At 40.1% G+C, this 21,696-nt stretch overlaps 1 protein-coding gene across 1 annotated transcript; it reads left to right on the top strand.

The window, feature by feature from the left end:
* The first annotated feature begins 2,899 nt into the window (after positions 1–2,899).
* On the top strand, positions 2,900–20,304 carry LOC135467847 (uncharacterized). Its single transcript, XM_064745740.1, has 5 exons — positions 2,900–4,250; positions 15,838–15,993; positions 16,592–16,743; positions 17,472–17,582; positions 18,367–20,304. The coding sequence occupies exons 1-5, from the start codon at positions 3,335–3,337 to the stop codon at positions 18,610–18,612; spliced, it is 1,581 nt and encodes a 526-aa protein (XP_064601810.1). The 5' UTR covers positions 2,900–3,334; the 3' UTR covers positions 18,613–20,304.
* Positions 20,305–21,696: the final 1,392 nt, after the last annotated feature.

Raw genomic sequence — 21,696 nt, 5'->3', positions numbered from 1 at the left:
CAAACATCTTTAAAATACGTCAATGACATAGATAAATGACAGAAACTCCACAAATGTTCATCAGAACTGGAAACTAGTTTCCGGCATTCTGGGTTATCCAGTTACACAATGGAAAGTTTCTCGTTGAGCGTTTGGTCTCACGGCCGTCCACATCGCTATTGAGTTCCAGAAAGTTCAAAAAAATGTCACAGGTTATCCCTGGTAAGCCGACAGATGGCTATAAAAAACAAACCCTCGTCTGCAGAGCTCCAGATTCCCTTATGACTGTCCTATTTACGACCCAAAGTGAATCCATTAAAATCCACCAAGGTCAGAATACACTAAAACCTCCTGTTCGCGCCATGCTTAGATGAATTTGTAACGATATGATTTTCTTATCTAGCTTTTCCCGCTATGCCTGAATAGGTAAGCCGGTTTATAGCTTGTTAACGGTTAGGTTATTTGCGGTTAACAAGTAGGGGCTATTTAGAAGTTCGTCAGCACGTGGGAAAGACACATCTATGATTCAGCGATACAACGTAACTGTTTATCCAGTGCATAAGATACTAAGAAAATTGCAGTGGCAACAGTCCAACTGAATATCCAGTGGTAGACGCTGGCTTGATAAATTTGGTATGAATAGTTATCGCAATACACGGTATCTTTGTCATACAATAATAAAAATTGGCAGTACCCTGAAAGTTAATGTTATCTACTGCCGCTCTCCAGTTAAACTGCCTGTATGTTCGTTAGCGAAGTTTAAGGCGGCGCAACAAAAAAAAACATTCAAAAAAGAGAGAAACGAACAAAGACGAAGATTTACGTGTAAAGAATGCGTAAAAAGCTCAGAGTAAAACGACGAAAAAAAGGGATGTAATCCTATCATATGATGTCAATGATAACCTAGAAACTCTTTAGCCTAAGAAACCCGCCCCTGTACCGTCAGCTCTGTTCTTTTTTTTTTTTTTTTTTTAAGTAATCTTTTTTGACAAATTCGAAAGTTCCATTTCATTAACATCCTCTTAACGCATTTCAGATTTCTTCTATCCACTCCAATATCGCCTGAGGGGTTATTCATATTAAGTAAATGCTGATCGTTGTGGACTTCTGACATGGTGATATTACATCAAGAATGTCATCTTGTCCGGATATAAACCATGGTCGAACTCGAGTGCTAAATTCATAATCTACTGTATAGCCAGCCGAGCGTACAAATACCAGCACAAAATATACAAAACCTTGAAAAAATGAAAGCTGAGAATTAAATGAATTTGGCAGCAGTTTCTACAGGAGGGGCTTCAAGTCAGAGACTAACAATATAACAGATTATTTTTTCAAGATTTCTCATTAATTGTGAATTATCGTCGACGTAGTTTTGAAAAAAAAATCCAAAACCCTTTCAATTCATGCGTTCTGTTTGGTCTATAAGCACATGGTACTACATTAGCCTTGATGCACTTTTTACGAATGGTTTCCGTGAGAATATTTTTATGACTTCCATTTCTTGTGTTTTACTGCAAGAGCAACACGCCTAGATGGTCACGTGAAACACTACTGACGTCACTGGTACAAACGCACTTTTGAAGCTCTTGACTGGACTTACGTGTGCTTGGTAAATATCGATATTCGAACGACGTTTAAGTGTGTATGATACATGCAGCCCAATTATAGACGATTACGTCATACAAGATGGCCACCATTCTATACACCTTATGTAATACACTAAACCACTGTGACAGATTTTTACTCATAAAAATTTCATTAACATATGTACACCTTATATCCGGAGGAGCAGAGAACATAAGTGCCTCTTCTATATGTCTATAGTTTTACATCATTTTGTAATCCTGCACAAATTTCGCCTTTCCACCTGCTTCACGGCAACGGGCGACAAAATTAGAATTGACTGTGGATGAAACATTAATGATAAGATTTGGCCAATACACCCAATACTATATTAGTAATTGTTTGTTATTTGTTATGAATAAACTTATAAGTTATCACTACGCTAATGAAAAAGAATGGAATGATCACTGACTTAGGTATTGAAAAGTTGCACAAACCTATGCTACCGTAACTTGAGCCGTACTTTCTCTCTCCAGGGTTATTCTTAGCTTAAAGGCCGAAATTTGTTTAAGTAAAACATCGGCCAACAAATGAATGATGGATCTCTGTACATCGTCCATTTAGACTCGTTTAACGAGGGGTAAGCTCATGTTGGCTCCCGTGCAACCAGTTAGTACATATTGAAGAGCCATTTCTGTTAGCACCAACAGGGCTGGTGCACTTCAGTGGTTTTGTGTGTGGATTCCGGCTCAACTACGGCCAAACAGAATTGATCTAACAGGCATCATAACTCAAGGGCATGTGGCTGTTTGAAGCTAGTAGTGATCGGTAGGGTGCTTTGTGGTTAGCCTCTACGGAACACCAGATTGGTCAAATATTTACGAGCCGTTAATGATAGGTGTAACGTTTTGACAAAATCACGACTGTCAATGACAGAAACGTTAGCATTATTTGACGTAAGAACTAAAAATACTGAAGAGCATTACACCAAACAGCTTTCCGACTGAGAGATTTGATATGACTGATGTTCCATGCTTTCACACAACCCACATCGTAATAGAGCCGTTTTTAAATGCTCTCGGGTCAATCCAGAAAATATGCCAGAAAACCCCATAACTTCCTGAAGTTTCCAATGCCAAGAAAATTTTTTGGAGTTTTCACGATTTTGTTGTTTTTTGTTAAGCCGCACGTAAGAGATATATGTATATATCCTGTAAAAGCTGCTATATTTGAACGTGAATTTCAACAATCTGTGCGTATTGAAATACGGTTATATTTAACAACAGGGCCTTGGGACCGGGTTGGTTCAGCTTGAGTAAGCACGGGTGTTACGAAAAGACGGATGCGGAGCTATGTGCGGTTGGTACTGTCTAAGCGTAGATATGAGATCATAACTGAGCGGAAACGCCCTTCGGCTCTGGACTTGATGCTTCAAAAGGACGCGCAAGTGTGCAGCAAAGAGGCGGCGTGACGAATCTCCGCTGTACAGGGTATGAACGCCGGCTTACTGACGCTCTATTTACCGAGGCTCCCTCTATTACTGGTATATAACGGTTGCCTGAAGGTGGAATGAACAAATAGCTAGTACTCTCTCGTGAGATCCGACCTACCTCACAAGTCCTAGTTAAGAGCTTATTACAACCCGAGGGTAATCATATGTATATAGCTTTGGTGTGGTGTTGCACAGCTATTTATATACAGATTTACAGAATCGGATTCTACTTGAAAGCTGATCGCAATTTGTCGTCTTTATGCAATGCTAAGAGAATATCAGCGCTTAACATTGTGAATGTGCACAATCGAAACGATGTCTAAGTTTAGAAACCTTCTCGGAGGTGGTTGTAGCAGGATTTTGGTGATTGTAGGACTGGTGTTATTAAGGGTACCTGAAGCACTGCTGGAGAATCAATGCGTGCTGTCAGATGGCCGATGTACATATAACGTCCAGTTATCTCTGGCAGGTGGCAAGTGTAATTCAGGACCAGAGCCACCTGTCGAATTTCTCACAGGCACGCAAAATGACAATTCCAAGAAAATGACGGACATGGAAAAAGATTTCCAGGACATCAAGGATGACCATGAAAGCCGCCTGAAACGCCTGGAAAACACTGTGCAGAAAGTGGTTTTGGGATCGCGGGATACGAGTTCCAAGAGCCCTGCAAAGGCTCCGTTTTTGCTGGGCAGCAAATACGCGGAAAGCAATATGGAGACGGAGGAACAACTGCTAACATCTTTGCACAAAGAATTCACGAACATTAGGGACAGACTGAGAATAAAATCGGATCTTTTGGTGGTGTCTGAGAAAAAGCTCAACGAAACTTTGAAAGCTCTGGAAATGTCTCAAAAGAGCTTCCTGGAAACAAGCAAAGACTTGCTGGAAGCCGAGGACAAGGTCGGCTCTTTGCAGGCTGAAAACTTCGTGCTGAAAACAAACCTGGATGAGAAAACGATTAAACTCGAACATACTAGTGAGATATTAAACGAGACGGACACAACTCTGAAAATTTTGCAAGAGAATTACAACGTTACTTCTATTTCAGAGAGCAAACTAAAAGAAGAATTGGCCAATCACAAAACAGCTCTAAACGAAACGACTGTCCTCTTGGACAAAACATTAACGGAATACACGACTCTCATGACAAAACACGCCAAAGCCGTGGATACGTTACATAGGCGGGAGCGAGAACTTATTGATTGTTACACAGGTGAGTCCAGGTGTTCTTACGCTAAATCTTGACAAATAGCTTACGTTGTTCGCAATCAAATAAAATATTCAGTTGATTTCGGGATGCTCGTGGCTAGAACAAAGAGTACTGACACGTCAAAGTGTCACGTTGAATAAATTATTCGTATGTTGCATTTGATAACTATTAATCGTACGACCACTTTCAAAAACCACAGTTACCAAATAAAGTATGGATGATTTATCATGGAAGCCCTCTTTTAACATTTAATTATCAAGTTCTAGACATAAAATCAGCCATAGATGGTGTGTATGGTTGTATTCGCCTTGAATGGAGATATACTAGTAGGTGTCTTGGTCACGATCTTTCTTAAAGTTGGTCCATGCACGGATACCGTGTCTAAATTGATAGTAATGTACTGTGAATAGTCAGTGAAAAGAGATCACTGTGTTGGTTGGCAAGAGTAGATTGTCACTTATGGGAAATTGTCAAAGAGCAGTTTTGAAATCGTGCCAGACTTTTGTAGAAAAAAAATAAGCGTATGCATTCAGTACACTAGCCGGATACAAAAATAACTGTATTAGAAACGTTTGTTTCGCTTATAAATCAGCAACACCGGTGTACGACACAATTATATGGCAAATGTGGAAAGGCATACTCTTATCGGAGAGACTAATGGTACGGGGCAAGCTATGCTCGGCGACCAAGTTGTGCTCGTTTACTTAAGTTAGTTTGTCATACTTCTGTTCAGATTCACAAGGATGTGCTTTCATATTCAGCATAATTCCGTTTGTGAAAAAAAAGTATGGTTTTTTTTTTATGAAATAAAGTTTAGGCAAACAACCCATCTTTCGGCCAAGTCAATATTCTGTCGCGTTTCCCTCCTCTTCAGTTTACAACAAGCACATCAATTTCCCTTCTTTCTCATAATCCTTCCATAGAGCGATACCTTTTTCCTTACCGATAAACCTTATACAGCGAGAAAAAAATCATCATCAACCATTATATTCATCATCCATTTTGAGTAATTCTGAATTTGTTTTTACCTAATTCTGCTTAAGCTATGGTGCTAAAGGGTGTGTAAATTGCTACTATTTATGCATTTATATGAACAGTTAGAATAAAACCCTAAACGGAGGTAAATTGACATGAGACCGTATTTCACTGGTTGCATGTGAGCATTAGCAAGCTGTCACACCGTCGTCGCTGCTCTGGTCTTACTCTCTATGCTGTACGTCTTCAATTATATTCATCTTTTCAGAGAGAATATCTTCTCTTCTTATAAGTACTATGCATGGTGGATGACATTTTTCTTTACCCTTATTCACTCCGATAGAACATATTCTCTTCCCATGTGCCATCGTGTTCGCGAAGGACTTCCTATGGAATGTACTTAAAATTACTGGGCATCTGCATCCTTGTTCTCGGGATATCTTCTCCATGCAGACCGTATACTTCCAGTGTATGCAGACTGCATATTCCGTGGTACCTTCTCTATACCAGACCGTGCATTCCGGGATAGTTTCTTCATGTCCAAGGTAACTTTTCCTGGAGTGTCTTCTCCATGCAGACCGTATACTTCCAGTGTATGCAGACTGCATATTCCGTGGTACCCTCTCTATACCAGACCGTGCATTCCGGGATAGTTTCTTCATGTCCAAGGTAACTTTTCCTGGAGTGTCTTCTCCATGCAGACCGTATACTTCCAGTGTATGCAGACTGCATATTCCGTGGTACCTTCTCTATACCAGACCGTGCATTCCGGGATAGTTTCTTCATGTCCAAGGTAACTTCTCCTGGAGTGTCTTCTCCATGCAGACCTTATATTCTGGAGCATCTCTGCACGTACGCTCGGGGTATATCTTTTCCATGTATAGCGTATATTCCGGAGTATCTTCTTCATGCAGACTGTTTTTTTTCCCGAGCTAGCATCCCCGTGTAGATCGCATATTCCAGGCTATCTTCTCCTTGAAGACCATATATTCAGTAGTATCGTCTACATTTCAGACATTGCATTCCGGAATATTTTTTTATGCCGATCATATATTTAGGGGTAACTTCTCTGTGCAGACCGGATATTTCAGGATATCTTCTACATGCAGACTCAGGATTCCCTGATTGTCTTCTCCACGCAGACTGTATATTCCGGGGTATCTTCTCAGTGTAGACTGTGTTTTGTATTCCAGAATACATTCTCTTCATGCAGACTTTATATTCCGTGACACCTTCTCCATATCAGACAGTGCTTCCAGTATATTGCGAGGTAACTTCTCCTGGAGTATCTTCTCCATGCAACCCTTACATTCCGGAACATTTTCTACATACAGACTCAGGGTATATCTTCTCCATGCAGACCTCATATTCCGGGGGTATCATCCCTGGTAGATCGTATATTCCAGATAATCTTCTCCATGAAGACTCCATCTCCTATATTCCATCATCTCATCTCCATACAGACTGTATATCCCGGGGTATCTTCTCCATTCAAGCCGTATATTCCGCAATATCTTCTACATGCAGACTCTGGATTTCAGGGTATCTTATTTGTAAAGACCGTATGTTCCGGCATATCTTCTCCATCCAGACCGTGTATTCCGTGGTATCTTCTCCATGCAGACTGTACATTCCGTGGTATCTTCTCCATGTAAGCCGTATATTCCATCATCTCATCTCCATACAAACTGTATATTACGGGGTATCTTCTCCATGCAGGCCGTATATCCCCAAATATCTTCTCCATGCAGACTCTGGATTCCAGGGTATCTTATTGGTGAAGACCGTATGTTCCGGGATATCTTCTCCGTGCAGACCGTATATTCCATCATCCCATCTCCATACAGACTGTATATTCCGGGGTATCTTCTCCATGTAGGCCGTATATTCCGGGGTATCTTCTCCGTGCAGACCGTATATTCCATCATCCCATCTCCATACAGACTGTATATTCCGGGGTATCTTCTCCATGTAGGCCGTATATTCCGTGGTATCTTCTCCGTGCAGACCGTATATTCCATCATCCCATCTCCATACAGACTGTATATTCCGGGGTATCTTCTCCATGTAGGCCGTATATTCCGTGGTATCTTCTCCGTGCAGATTGTATATTTCGAGGTAGTTTCTTCATGAAGGCAGTATATTCCGTGGTACTTGTATTTTCTCATTGCAGACTGTACATTCCAGGGTATCTACTCGGGATTATCTGGAAATTTCCAGGGTTTCTTCTCCAGACCGTAGGAATATTTTTGCCGGGTATATGCATGTACCTTCATTTGGGTATACATGTGTTTTTTCCACAGTGGGAATATATTCTCAGGGTCATATTTGTTGCGTTATATTCTCCAGTAAGGAGGTTTATTTGCCATGTATGTTAATGCTCCTGACTGCAGGGATATTTTTACAATAAACCCTGTCATCCTTCACATCTAACAGTCTGTTAAGCCCTGTAAAAGCTCTCATTTCTCAAGTCACTTTCAGTTGTCGTCTCAACAGCTGCGCTCTTTCCCACCAAGACGTTGTGATATGTATGCCCGTGTCACTTTCTCCTGTGTCTACCTAGCTAGCGTTTTACAGATTTACACCCGTGTACAAACCACTTAACTGTTCAAATATTTAACTTTGTTTCATGTATATATTATATTAACCTACATTGACCACTTCATGAAGTTTTCAGGGTAAAGCAAATAACTTTAGGAATTTGCATTATGTAAATGTTATGCAATGTGTTAAATGCATGAGATGTTTGAAATACTAGTATGTCGAGAAAAGTTCTGACAAGCAAGTATAATGATGTAGTAAATTGTAGGTGTGTCGACAAAAGGTCGTGTTATAGTCTGTAGCAGTATGAAGCAGTGTACTCACTTCCGATATTTGCATTCTATCGTCAGTCGCGAAAGCAACTTTTGTTGTGTGTTATTTAGTATCGACTGCAGTTTATAAGGTGCACTTTACTGGCAAACATTGTCTTGATAAGTATGTTAATTTTGTAACGATGTTTGAATCTTAGTTTAATCCGTTTCACATAATAATGCTATCGCTCTTTGTGGTGTTAAGTTTTGTCACAAAAGCTGTGCCAATGACATAATAAAAATACAATTGTATAGTTCATCTGTTCGCCAAGAAAAGACAAAATAAAGCCACATATGTACAACTGAATCATGCAGTCAGTTCATTGAACTTAATTGTGTAAAATCATGAGCGATGAGTGCACAAGCTCTCACAATCGTCGTAAAATTGAGGGAAAAAAGACTTTCGTCGAGACGACGTTCTGTGTATTCTAGAGACACCTGTACACTTCAAGTAATAATATCTCTGGGTGCATGCCTGCTATCATGTTACAGTTTTTTTTTCCTTTTCGCGATGACAATAAGTCCCGTGAACAGGGCTATGACTAATCTCTGTTGTCTTGGTTTTGCACCCAGTGTTTTTCACAGCATAAACTGCAGGTTGATTTTTCCTATTTGTCTGTTTCAGGGAAGGAATGTGAATCAAAGCTTCAAACAAATTTTTAAAGTTATAATTTTTTTCTGAAACGCTTTAGCTTCGTTTACACGCAAATCTCTAGAATTTCGCAACTTTTAGCAAGGGTGTTTTTTTATGTGTGTATACAGTGAGTAGGCGGATGTTAACGTCAGCATTGTCGGTACATGTGTAAATCACTGCTAAGTTTCACCATCTCTTTCAGGATGGTTGGAGACAGATATAATGACATCATTGTTACCGTACAAATAAATGACTCGTTTCTTCATCTCTTTTAACCGATGGGTATTTACAGATTGCCGTGTATATGCATATCAAAGTAATGCCTGCGAAGTCCTAAAACAAAGCCGGACAAAATGTTAATCGTAGAGCCTAGCGAGATATTCATACGGGTCTGTGTGCTAGATCATGGCTGTTCTTCAGCACGATACAAATATTTGGAAATGATGTGACATTCAACATTTAACAAAAGGTAGAAACTATCCTAGCAAATCTGAAATCGAACTTTCAACCTTATTAGAACAAGACAGGTAAAGGCCACAGGTGGGTTTATACAAGACCATATCCATTTTTAATACCTATATCGTTTAAAGGGTTTTAAGAGTGGCTGATACTTTTTGCATTAAATAAGACTGAAATGGCCTGAAATCAGAAAAGTCTCGACAGAAGGATTTCACAAAGTTAACAAAGGTGTTTGGATTATGAGAAATCAGTTAGGATTAACCATGAAATTTACCATTATACAACGCACATTTGACGAGGTATATCTAACTCATACGAATTTGTTCTATGCTTGTGCTCTCAGACTGGATCAATGACGAGATCAAAGCTCAAAGCCATTAGGAAGTACTCAAGCCAATTAAATGTCCAGTAATAAATTACTTACCCGACTAAATGAAACTGCAAATAGTGTTGTGGTAAAATGGTTAAGAGGGAACCATAAAATTGACGGGTTAAGGGGTACAGGTCGATTTATTGTACATTTGAAATGGCTGAACCTAGAATAACAAACTCACACTGTTATACATTGCAAGTTCCTTCATGTTAATGATGGACTCGTTTTAAACAATACACGCTATTGCCAAAGACATGCGATATATATGCATAAAAATACAATACCAGTTGGGGTGCAACAAGGTGGCTACATTTCCCCGTCGTTTTTCATTCTCTTTTTTATTTTTATCCTTTTTTTTCTTGTTAAAGTGGGTCATCCGCTGACGCGTGTCAAAATTAATCATTATTACAACAGATTTATGTTGCTCAGTCCAATATAGCTAAAGATTAATATTTACTTCTAATTAAATTTCATTTTTCTGCTGTCCTAAGCAAAAACCAATGGTATCTATTCCCCATTGCTAGGAGAAAACCTTTGTCTTGAATTTCTTCATGTTGCCATGTTTTACAGCTTGTCTCTATTTCTCAACTTTCACATGGCTTTGATCGATAAGCTGAACACTTGAAAATTTATATCACACCACTAAGTTTGAGAAAATCCATTTGATAGGTCCATCAGGCAGGTCTATTCATGAAATTATTCCCTATAGTTACTGTTTCGTGCTTTGGAAAGTTTTATCTTTCTCGGCGAATGGTAGTGTTAGAGTCGCTATTGTAAGCGATAGAGCTGAATAAACCTGACCTTTAACTTATTAAACATCAAATATCGGTTACACAGACAGTTCAGATAATTTTATTACCTTGATGACGTGTATTCTGCACAAAGGTCTGTAGTCAGGGACATTGAGCAAACAGTCTTTACCTTTTCACCTTTTCTAAGGATGTTAGACTTTCTTGGAGATATACGCATTTGTGATCCTTCTTCAACACCGTGAATACAGTTGATCAGACTACAGATCACCTTAAGATTATCAAAGAATATCCCAAAAAGAATATACATGTAAAAGACATGGTTGAGGCTTAAATTCCTATTTCATAGGAATTTAGTGAGAGAAAAAAAATAGACGACTTAGTTGAGACAGACTCCACTGTGAGCCTTATTGCATCTTACCCTGCACATTGACGCAAGCTAAAGAGGCTCGCCATGCAATAACTGTTGAAACCCGTTAACTTATTATGGTCAGTTGTTCTAAATAGTGAATAAGCTATACCATGTGTTTACTGTGTGACATATTTTCAACTATTTTTAATGACCCCCTAGGCTATAAGTTACAAAATTTTAAAAGCCTTGCATATTATTTGTACATACTTTCCACCGTATCGTCACGTGTAGCAATATCAGACAATTATATACAAATGAATTATTCGACGCATCAAATAAATTTTCATCTACCACAATGCTTTCCTTTCCATAGAACTCGATGTCGAATGAGCAGATTATAATATGTAAAATTCTGCGGATGGTTTGTATAATAAATGATGAGAAATCATAGAAAACATGCAAACTCCATTTGCGAGGCTTTGTAAAGTTTGTAAACCTGAGGCATGTAACGGCACTCTCTTGAAAAAATTTTTCAAACTTCGTGTCTCACTTACATTTTACATCTGTTCGCCATGTGTCTTAATTCATTCCTTATGCGATGGATATTGAAACACACTTAAAACAACAAACAAAATTTTATTCCAAAAACTGGAAAACGCCTGGAAAGTAAATCCCGTAAGGTTTTTTTCTTCCATGCAAAAACATAATGAAATATGATTATTAAATGGGAATGCCTTTCATTATTCCCACGCCATATTTGAAGTTAGCAAGGCGTTCCTCCAAATTAGTATCAGGTAACATTTTTTTGTACCAGACTTTATATAACCACGATAAGTGATTAAGCAGTGATGCTTAGCCCTGTTATTAACTGACCTGTGTGTCATCCGCCTGACGTGACGGAAATGGGGCGAATCATATTCGTACAGAATGCGTATTGCCTTATAAGACCATGTCACTTTGCATCTGCGTGGTGACATCTGCACTGATTACCTTTGTTGTACGTTTTGATATTTGGCATTACCTGGTCTCACCTGTCTTATTTCAGACCCCCCAAAATAATACACATTCTTCGTCATTTTTCACAAGACGCTTGCAACGTTTTACACCAACAATCATAGATGAGTCATATTACGCAGCAAGATTTATCAAGAACGCGTCAGAAGTCGACGTTTTTTCTTGACAAACTATTTTTGTTTCTTTTTATGTTCACCTGTTGACAAAGGACCACTCGTCTGTCGAATTTATAATTTTGTCATTTTAAACAGCACGCTGTTCTGCTCCTGTCTAGGACCTATTAGCACAAGTTAATAAGCCAGTTCATGTGTACATAACTTAATATGCTTATCCAACGACCGGGTGACACTTAAGACAGCTTGCATAATTTATCAGGGCTATTTTCTATAATTAAAAGAAACTTAAAAGGCCTCATGCGTTCTTGCGTTTTATAAGAATTCCCTAGTGTGTTACATGCCTGACACATATACGGAGTGGCAAAATGAATTAAAACCATGTCAGCAATGCCGTGTTATAATCACTAAAATAACGACGGTTATTTACTAAACTTATTTATGCGGTTCCCAGTGCTTGGACTGCATAAATATACAATAACAGATGTGTGTGGTAAATAGTGCCTGTCCAGGTGGTAAAATTGCATACTCTGTCTGGTAAACGGCGCCTGTAAGGATTGTACAATAAGTGGGCAAGCACCTCTCCAAGCTAACACACATTATCTGGTAAACAGCGCCTGTCTGAGTTGTAACATGAGTGGACATTCATCTCTGTGAGCTAACACACTCTGTGTGGTAAACAGCACCTGTCTGAGTGGTAAAATGAGCTCACAGACTGTCTAGTAAACAGACTGTATGAGTGGTAACATGAGTGGACAATCACCTTTCCAGGCTAACACACACTGTCTGGAAAACACCGCCTGTCTTAGTGGTAACATGAGTGGACAATCACCTTTCCAGGTTCACACACATTGTCTGGTAAACAGCGTCGGTCTGAGTGGTAACATGAGTGGACAATCACCTTTCTAGGTTCACACACATTGTCTGGTAAACAGCGTCGGTCTGAGTGATAACATGAGTGAACAATCACCTTTCTAGGTTAAAACACATTGTCTGGTAAACAGAGTCGGTCTGAGTGGTAACATGACTGGACAATCACCTTTCTAGGTTAAAACACATTGTCTGGTAAACAGCGTCAGTCTGAGTGGTAACATGTGTGGGCAATCACCTTTCTAGGCTAACACATACTGTCTGGTAAACAGCGCCTGTCTGAATGCTGACATGAGTGGCCAATCATCTCTCTGAGCTAAAACACACTGTCTGGTAAACAGCGCCTGTCTGAGTGGTAACACAAGCGGCCAATCATCTCTCAAAGCTAACGCACTCTGCCTGGTAAACAAACGGCTATACGCACTGCTTAGGTACCCGTCTGGGTGGCAACAAGAGTGGACAATCATCTCTCTGAGCTAACACACACCGTCAGGTAAAAAGCGCCTGTCTGAGTGCTGACATGAGTGGCAAATCATCTCTCTGAGCTAAAACTCACTGTCTGGTAAACAGCGCCTGTCTGAGTTGTAACATGAGTGGACATTCATCTCTGTGAGCTAACACACTCTGTGTGGTAAACAGCACCTGTCTGAGTGGTAAAATGAGCTCACAGACTGTCTAGTAAACAGACTGTATGAGTGGTAACATGAGTGGACAATCACCTTTCCAGGCTAACACACACTGTCTGGAAAACACCGCCTGTCTTAGTGGTAACATGAGTGGACAATCACCTTTCCAGGTTCACACACATTGTCTGGTAAACAGCGTCGGTCTGAGTGGTAACATGAGTGGACAATCACCTTTCTAGGTTCACACACATTGTCTGGTAAACAGCGTCGGTCTGAGTGATAACATGAGTGAACAATCACCTTTCTAGGTTAAAACACATTGTCTGGTAAACAGAGTCGGTCTGAGTGGTAACATGACTGGACAATCACCTTTCTAGGTTAAAACACATTGTCTGGTAAACAGCGTCAGTCTGAGTGGTAACATGTGTGGGCAATCACCTTTCTAGGCTAACACATACTGTCTGGTAAACAGCGCCTGTCTGAATGCTGACATGAGTGGCCAATCATCTCTCTGAGCTAAAACACACTGTCTGGTAAACAGCGCCTGTCTGAGTGGTAACACAAGCGGCCAATCATCTCTCAAAGCTAACGCACTCTGCCTGGTAAACAAACGGCTATACGCACTGCTTAGGTACCCGTCTGGGTGGCAACAAGAGTGGACAATCATCTCTCTGAGCTAACACACACCGTCAGGTAAAAAGCGCCTGTCTGAGTGCTGACATGAGTGGCAAATCATCTCTCTGAGCTAAAACTCACTGTCTGGTAAACAGCGCCTGTCTGAGTGGTAACACAAGTGGTCAATCATCTCTCTGAGCTAACACACAATGTCTGGTAAACAGCGCCTGTGTGAGTGGTAGCATGAGTAGCCAATGATCTCTCTGAGGTAACACACACTGTCTGGTAAACAGCGCCTGTCTGAGTGGTAGCATGAGTGGCCAATGATCTCTCTGAGCTAAAACTCACTGTCCGGTAAACAGCGCCTGTCTGAGTGGTAACACAAGTGGTCAATCATCTCTCTGTAGCCAATGATCTCTCTGAGCTAACACACAATGTCTGGTAAACAGCGCCTGTGTGAGTGGTAACATGAGTGACCAATGATCTCTCTGAGCTAAAACACACTGTCTGGTAAACAGCGCCTGTCTGAGTGGTAACACAAGTGGTCAATGATCTCTCTGAGCCAGCACACACTGTCTGGTAAACAGTGCCTGTGTGAGCGGTAACACAAGTGGACAATCATCTCTCTAAGCTAACACACTCCGCCTGGTAAAAATCACTCTGAGCGATCACAATTTTAGTTAACTACGGTTGTCTGAGTGCTAAGGTGAGAGTAACGTCATCGCTGTAAGCCATGTTATTAGATTTATAATGTTCTTGCTGACATTATGTCATTGTCTGTGAACCCAAACGACGCCCTGTTAGCTCAGGCGAGTCTAGAATAGCCTTCATAAAGCTGACAAAACTCGTTATAGATATAGGACTATTTTGCGGTGTTGTTATCTCAACAAGGTCAAGAGGTGTATGAAAAAAGACGACCTTATAACTGAACAGAAGTCGAGCGCTACCTCCACAGATAACATTCTCTGTTTTACTCAGTAATTATCTGGCTCTCTGTCGAAGAGGCAACCATCCTGAACATTCCACGTTGTTGTCTCATCACTCTTGGAATCTTCTTTGTCAATGCTTTCGGAGTTTTAGCAAGTAGGCTAATTTAGACAAAACTGTTAGCGCAGCTAACTGCGAATAGGGATACCGCCCCCCTCCTTTTCCGAAGTAAACCTCTCAGAGAAAAAAGTATGCAAATGAAGGCGGTTTTGATCAGCGATCTGAAGCAATGTTCCTCTTGCCTCCAGTGGACTGAGGTAACCTTGGAATTGCTCAGATCAGCCTAGCCCAAGCACCAGACGTTCCCTTCAAGGAATACCAGACCAAACTCCGTCTTTGGGCAAACTGAGTTGAACTCTATAGATCATATAACAAATAAAAAGCATACCTTAAACGCCACTTCAGCACTTGAAACAAGCCCACGAAGTTAAAGGGAAGTGGTAAGAGACGCCTCAGAATGTATCCTGCATGGTTGGTCGTATCTATACATATATTCGTATGTATGTTTTACGACGTACTTAACAGTTTTTCAGTCATATGACCACGACAAGTCATTAGGGGGTGTGTATATAGACCGTGACTTCTTGTGGCAGGGTCCATGCCGCCAAAGTGCTACCGCCATTGAAGTATCATGCCCAAGACACCAGGCATAACACCCCATCCAATCACATTATACCGATACTGGGCAAACCATTCCGTTTCATTGCTCAGTGCTGAGCTCTAAACAAGCAACAAGCACTATTTTTCAAGTCTTTGGTATGATCCGACCCGGGTTTGATCCTAGGTCTCCATACTTCGAAGTGGACGCTCTTCTACCCGAAGTAGACTGCATGGTTAACAAATTCCCTTTACTATCATGCAAACTTATAGCATATCCTGTATAATGAGCTACAAATCAAAGAAGCAATTTTTCCCAAGTATTTTTTTCTGATAGACTGCCATTTGATGCACTTTTTAAAATTGGGTTACAGCAAAAACGGCAACATTCTGTGGATTTGAGGACTTCAACATTTGTGGATTTACACAAGAGAACGCAACTGATTTCTTCAATTGGACCCGAGCTAAAGGAAGGACCCCGTCAAGTAACACCGGCCCTGAACAAGATCACACCTGTGAGGGGCCCAATGGTAAGGTCTATAAAATACTTGCACCCGTGGCGGGCCCAGTGGTAAAGTGTATATAACATACTTGGCACAAGCCTAAATGGTATGGTCTATACATGTGGCGGGCATATTGATAAGGTCTATAACATACTTGGGACGGACCCAATGGTGAGATGTATAACACCCTTGGGCGGGCTCAATGGGAAGGTCAGTAACATACATGTGAAGTCTGAGGGATAGTAGAAGGCGAGTGGTGAAGAAGTTTCTCTTTGGTATCATGGAAGCATTTCATAACTGTCTATCATAAGGCTAATTAGAACACTCTAAAGTTTGAACAGTGGGTTTGTTTTCATCATTAATCTATATTTTAACGTCATCTCCGGTCACCTGAGTATAGTTTCATCAAGACCAGTCAGGTACTTAGACATTTAGTCCACCCAAAAACCTTGCTACCGTCATATAGGATAAAATTTCTTGGTTATGGCATCACACACCAATCAAATCAGTTAGTCGATCGTTCTACAATACAGCAATATTGAATGTTTTCGTCTTCAGTGTATAACCTCGTATTGTTATTCAAGATTCAGTTGTTTCGTTAAACAATAAACTAATTTCATTGCAGGACACTTCATGTTCATTGAGGCTTCCTCCCGTGGCAAGGGGCAGAACGCCATCCTCTACTCCCCCAAATACCGCAGTCTGAGTGAGCAGTGTCTGGAGTTCCACTACCACATGTACGGCCGGAATGTGGGCACGCTGAACGTGTACACCCGGGTAAAGACGGTTTCATAACCAGCGCAGTACTAAGACTAAACCTCCGTGTAACAGACCAAAACCACTTATTCAATTGCCAGTGCTGTTCTTCGTTAAAATACGCGTAAAATCATCACACCCTCTTCATAACCGCACCGCTGAGTGAGCCAGGCTGTCTAAATGTTGTTGCATTCTAAAGCGTCAATTATTGTCTAAGTTCTTCTAAAATAAAGGGCACCTGAAATTCTCATCCTTTCATTTTGGCGGAATTAGTGTAAAAAAAAAATTAGAAAAGGTCCTAATACATAATCGCCGAGTGACCAAATACAAAAGCAATTAATGTCTTCCATGTTTTGGTAAATATATTCATCTGAATGTTCCTTTTGATGGGTTCCATGTCAATCATTGATCTGCACTTTTGAAGGTACCGGTACGGTTTGGTGCAAATTGTGTGCCACTGTCTTGTGAGTCTTCTACATTTATCGGTTAAAATCTAAATAGGTCAAAAAATTTCGAATGATTAAAAATGAATGATGATGGCTCATCGCCACAATGGCAATATTTCAGCCATATTAAGCCGACAATTTTCGACTAACCAGCAGTTTTTACACAGCAAGTTGTCCATCTTTCCAAAGTTATGACCAATGCAGTCTTTGATTGAAATAACAACACGCAACAGAAGTAGCTGATAAAGTTTTCTTCCACAATTGACACCAACAGTCTGTAAATGTCATTTTCTCTGTCCACAGGCATTCGGGAATGAGGTTGCATCAGTATGGCGGGCTTACGGTAACCAAGGGAATTTCTGGATTGTCTCCCGGCTGTACATCCCAGAAAATCTGGCTCGAGTTGGATATCAGGTATTAACGTCTTCACTCATGTAATAAGATATCATTAGACTGCAGTTTTCCTACCCTATTTCCTTTTAACTCCCTCAAATTATTTGATTTTAATGTGGTTTCATGTGTATGACAACATAGCATTTTGAGCAATTCTTAACGGGAGGCGTCTAAAAAATTGCAACTAACATCTTTGTATTCTTTTTATTTAATTCTGCTTAATCCTTGGTGTTAGCGGGAATGTAATTTGCTACTACTTAAGAGTTTCATGAACAATTACAATAAAACCGTGTCTGAGGTAAATTGACCATTGAATCCATATGTCGCCGGTTACTTGTGACCATTTGACAAGCATTACATTGTCGACGTTGCTCTGGTTTTACTCTCTGTGTTGTAAGTTTCTTCTACTGAATGTACATGGATACCAATCCATGCCTTTCAGTTATCTTTGTTCTCCATGTGAAACCTATGGAATCTCGGATGAACCTGTACACTTTTCCTTCATTCACGCATTACCACCTTGGGTATACGACCATCTAGCAGCGTGCAAATTATTCCCACTAATATCAGAACACGTTCTATTTTCAAGCGACAGATGTGAGTCTGCAAAATGCATTGTGTAACAGCAGTTTAGAACATTATTCAGCTAACGTTTTCACAAGTGGCTTTTTCTGTTTAGCATTTTAGACAAGTGATTCCTTATCTGATAAGCGCACTTGGTACCATCTAGTTATAAGGAAATTTAAAAGTGCTAGCCCTACGATAATTTCGCTTTATGAAATGACCATGCCATTGTCCTTTCCAGATTGGGTTTGAGGCCATCACAGAAACTGGTTTCCAAGGAGACATAGCCATCGATGACATCCGTGTGAACGACGGTCCTTGCCCCAGCGATTCTAACGCTCGCCCCGTGGTTGTGAACGTGCCCATCACACCTAACCCGGACACGGAAACCACGACCAAGGAGCAACTGACACGCGCGGAGCGTAAACGCCGTCGGCGTCTTCGTAAACTTCGACAAAGAATAGCGGACCATCTGAACACATCTTGATCTACTGGCTGATCATAGCAGGGTCGGTTATTGTGAACAAAGAAAATCCCTTAGCCTTTGACCAGAGAAGCATTGGACATTTATTACGTTGGAGCAGACCCAGTTTAATTCGGGTTAAAAAAAATATCATCCAAGAGCTTTGCTCCGTCAAACCCTCAAAACCTGGAAAAAACATTTTGTTTAAAGATCGTCAGACTTTCTTTAAATTGATCGACTGTGATGTAAATAAGAACACTGCCTTCTAGGGCATAGATTTGTTTGGTAAAACAAATTCACTTCTTGCTCTGTTTTTGAGCTACATGCATAAGAAAGAACTGTGGTTTAATGGTTTAGATCTGCGAACACATACACGGACATACATGAGAGAATGTTCTGTTCATTGTAACGGGCATTTTCTATCAAATAATCGAGAAATGTTAAATAACCAATCAGAATTGCTGTGTTAAATGCGTTAATTACAGTTACTTGATCACTTAAAAGCTGCTTGACAACGCCCTGCTTTGTATACAGGCGTGTTTACAACGAATTCCGTACAGATGCGAGTCAGAAGTTCCTTTGTATACCTTTGCCGAGTCAACAAGTAAAAAGAAGAAAAGTAATACCTTCACGACTTTAAAAAGAACATCTTTGCCAAGGTGCATTATTAACTTGGGAGAAAATATAATAACCTTAAAGTTGTCTGTCGAAAAGAAACAATGCTAACTATGTGGTAAGGTTAGGTATTTTCTCGAGGGTGATAAAGAGAACATTCGTCACTGTAGATTTCACAAGAGAAAGTAATTTGTATATAATGGGGTCATGATATAGCTAAGTGCACCGGAACCGTAAACTACATTTATTACGCTAGTTACGAATGTTTCGATTTGGAAAGGTTTCAATTAGAGTCATTACATAAAGATGGACTCCAAGATCAAGGCCGTCATGCCTGCGTGTTACTGAACACCGGCGTCTTTTTGTCAATTTCACCCAGCTTTCGGGATAGTAGATTAGGACATTTGCGGGGGTTTATACAGTGTGAGAAAGCTCTGACTTTTTAAATAATATCCACCTGGGGGGATGGCATTCTGTAGGAATGTAGTACGCTGCCAAAACTATAACCACACTCATTCCTCACTTATGAAGCCTGTTCTTGTTTGTCTGGTAACAAAGAAGTCACATCTCTTTTGAACCGAAACAAACTTTATGTACAGCTACCTCAAAGTGTACGTGTCAAGGGCTAGGTCTGTAAGACATCTAAGTATGTCTTTTGGAGAGTTGTTATTAATAACGGACTTGATGTTCTAAAGAAATATTTACCATCTTAAAGCGATACTTTTAATGCATGGGACACTGAAAAGAACCCGTTTTCTTCAGGGCAGGATTAGTAGAGCACCTTATAATGACCTTAAAACTCTTCATAAGTTACTTTGTTGAGTCAAGGTTAGGTATGTGCATTCATGATAAGGGCTGGGTATTAGGGGCAGACTGTAACCATAGGTTGTCCGTTATGTAACGATTCTTGTCTCTAACAGATAACTCTATGTGGTTGTATATCACATTTGATCACAGTGCTTGAACCGAATGTGCGTGGTAATACCCCTTTTATTTACCCTCTATATATAGGCGGACCTCTTGTAGGTCATATACATGTGCAGTGTATGTGGAGATATGTTAGTGTAAAATGTTCCTTAAATAAAACTATATAGTACCTCAGATGTTTGAAATGTTTGTTTGGTATCTATCTATCTATCTATCTATCTATCTATATATATATATATATATATATATATATATATATATATATATATATAATGTTTGTGTTCGTGTGCTTAGTATAATATCGAAACCTCCATATTGTTCATCTTACTGAAACATCTTTAATTTCCTTTGTTGGGTTTCCTCTACCTCTAAAATTGTCGATTGTCAACCGCAAGTCGTGCAAAATGTGTCACATGTAACATTTAAAGTCAATTCGTATGCAGGTATGTGTGAGGTTTCACGTCGTTTGTTCTTGTGTCAGAGGGAGTCCATGCCACCAAAGGGCTGCGGTCACAGAAGTATAATGCCATATTATACTGACAACGGTCTTTGGTATGATACCGCGTTTGATCCCAGGCCTCCAGACTTCAAGACAGACATTCTAACATTCTATCAGGCCACCGAAGCAGTCCTGACAACTCGTACTTTTCTCTCGAGTTATTGTGTATAAGAAAGTAGGATGGATTTTTTCCAGTCCATTGTAGTCTCATTTTGCGAGCAGCGCTTGAAAATCTACTTCTTAAACTATCCACTAAAAACATACATGTACACAAACACCATACCCTTATGTCTCACACAACCTAATATCTCTCATGTTTCGTCAGTAACCCACTAATTAGGGAGAAAGAAAGAAGGGTTACGTCCGGCGCACCATGTGCTTCGCTATATGGGCGTCTCATAGGAGTTCGTGGTCGGGCACACAAACACTCACGTAATACCGGAATTTTTCAGCAACAGTACACCCTCCGCTTGCTAACAGTAAAGTTTCTCTGTGCATGGCCCGTATATCAACACACCTTTGGATTCGAAATATACGATATATACAATTAAAAAGTACGAGATATTCAACATGAATGAGCAACAGTAATTAACACTTATTACCTTCAATTACAGAAAACGACTTATCAGAAAAGTTTTAGATATCATTCGACCGATCAAACATACATGTATATATGGAAAATGACCAGTTTTGACTGGAAGCTTCGTAACGCACTCCTAGCATATTCGAGTGCATGCATGCCATGCAGAGTCATGCAAAACGCATGCACGGTCCAATCCCATTTTTTGTCGATTCTCATCAAACATTATTAACTGTATTATATACTTGTTCATTCATGCTCATGCAACCTTATTTTCGGTTAAATATCAACACCAACTGGAACAGCACGCAGCCACTGTTGTTTTTTTGTAAGTGGTATTTATAAAGTTGTGTTGCTTCATTGGGGCCTCCACCCAGTCACAGTATACTGACACCGGTGTGGTCTTATTATATGCTGAACACTATAGACAAAAGTTAGAAAATTTACGCTGATTAAAAATTCTGTTCAGAAAGCTGTAAAAAATTCC

The sequence above is a fragment of the Liolophura sinensis genome, chromosome 6 (genome assembly GCF_032854445.1).
Source record: "Liolophura sinensis isolate JHLJ2023 chromosome 6, CUHK_Ljap_v2, whole genome shotgun sequence".
Lineage (NCBI taxonomy): Eukaryota > Metazoa > Mollusca > Polyplacophora > Chitonida > Chitonidae > Liolophura > Liolophura sinensis.
The sequence above is the reverse complement of the archived record's forward strand: the minus strand, read 5'-3'. Positions and strand labels throughout refer to the sequence as shown.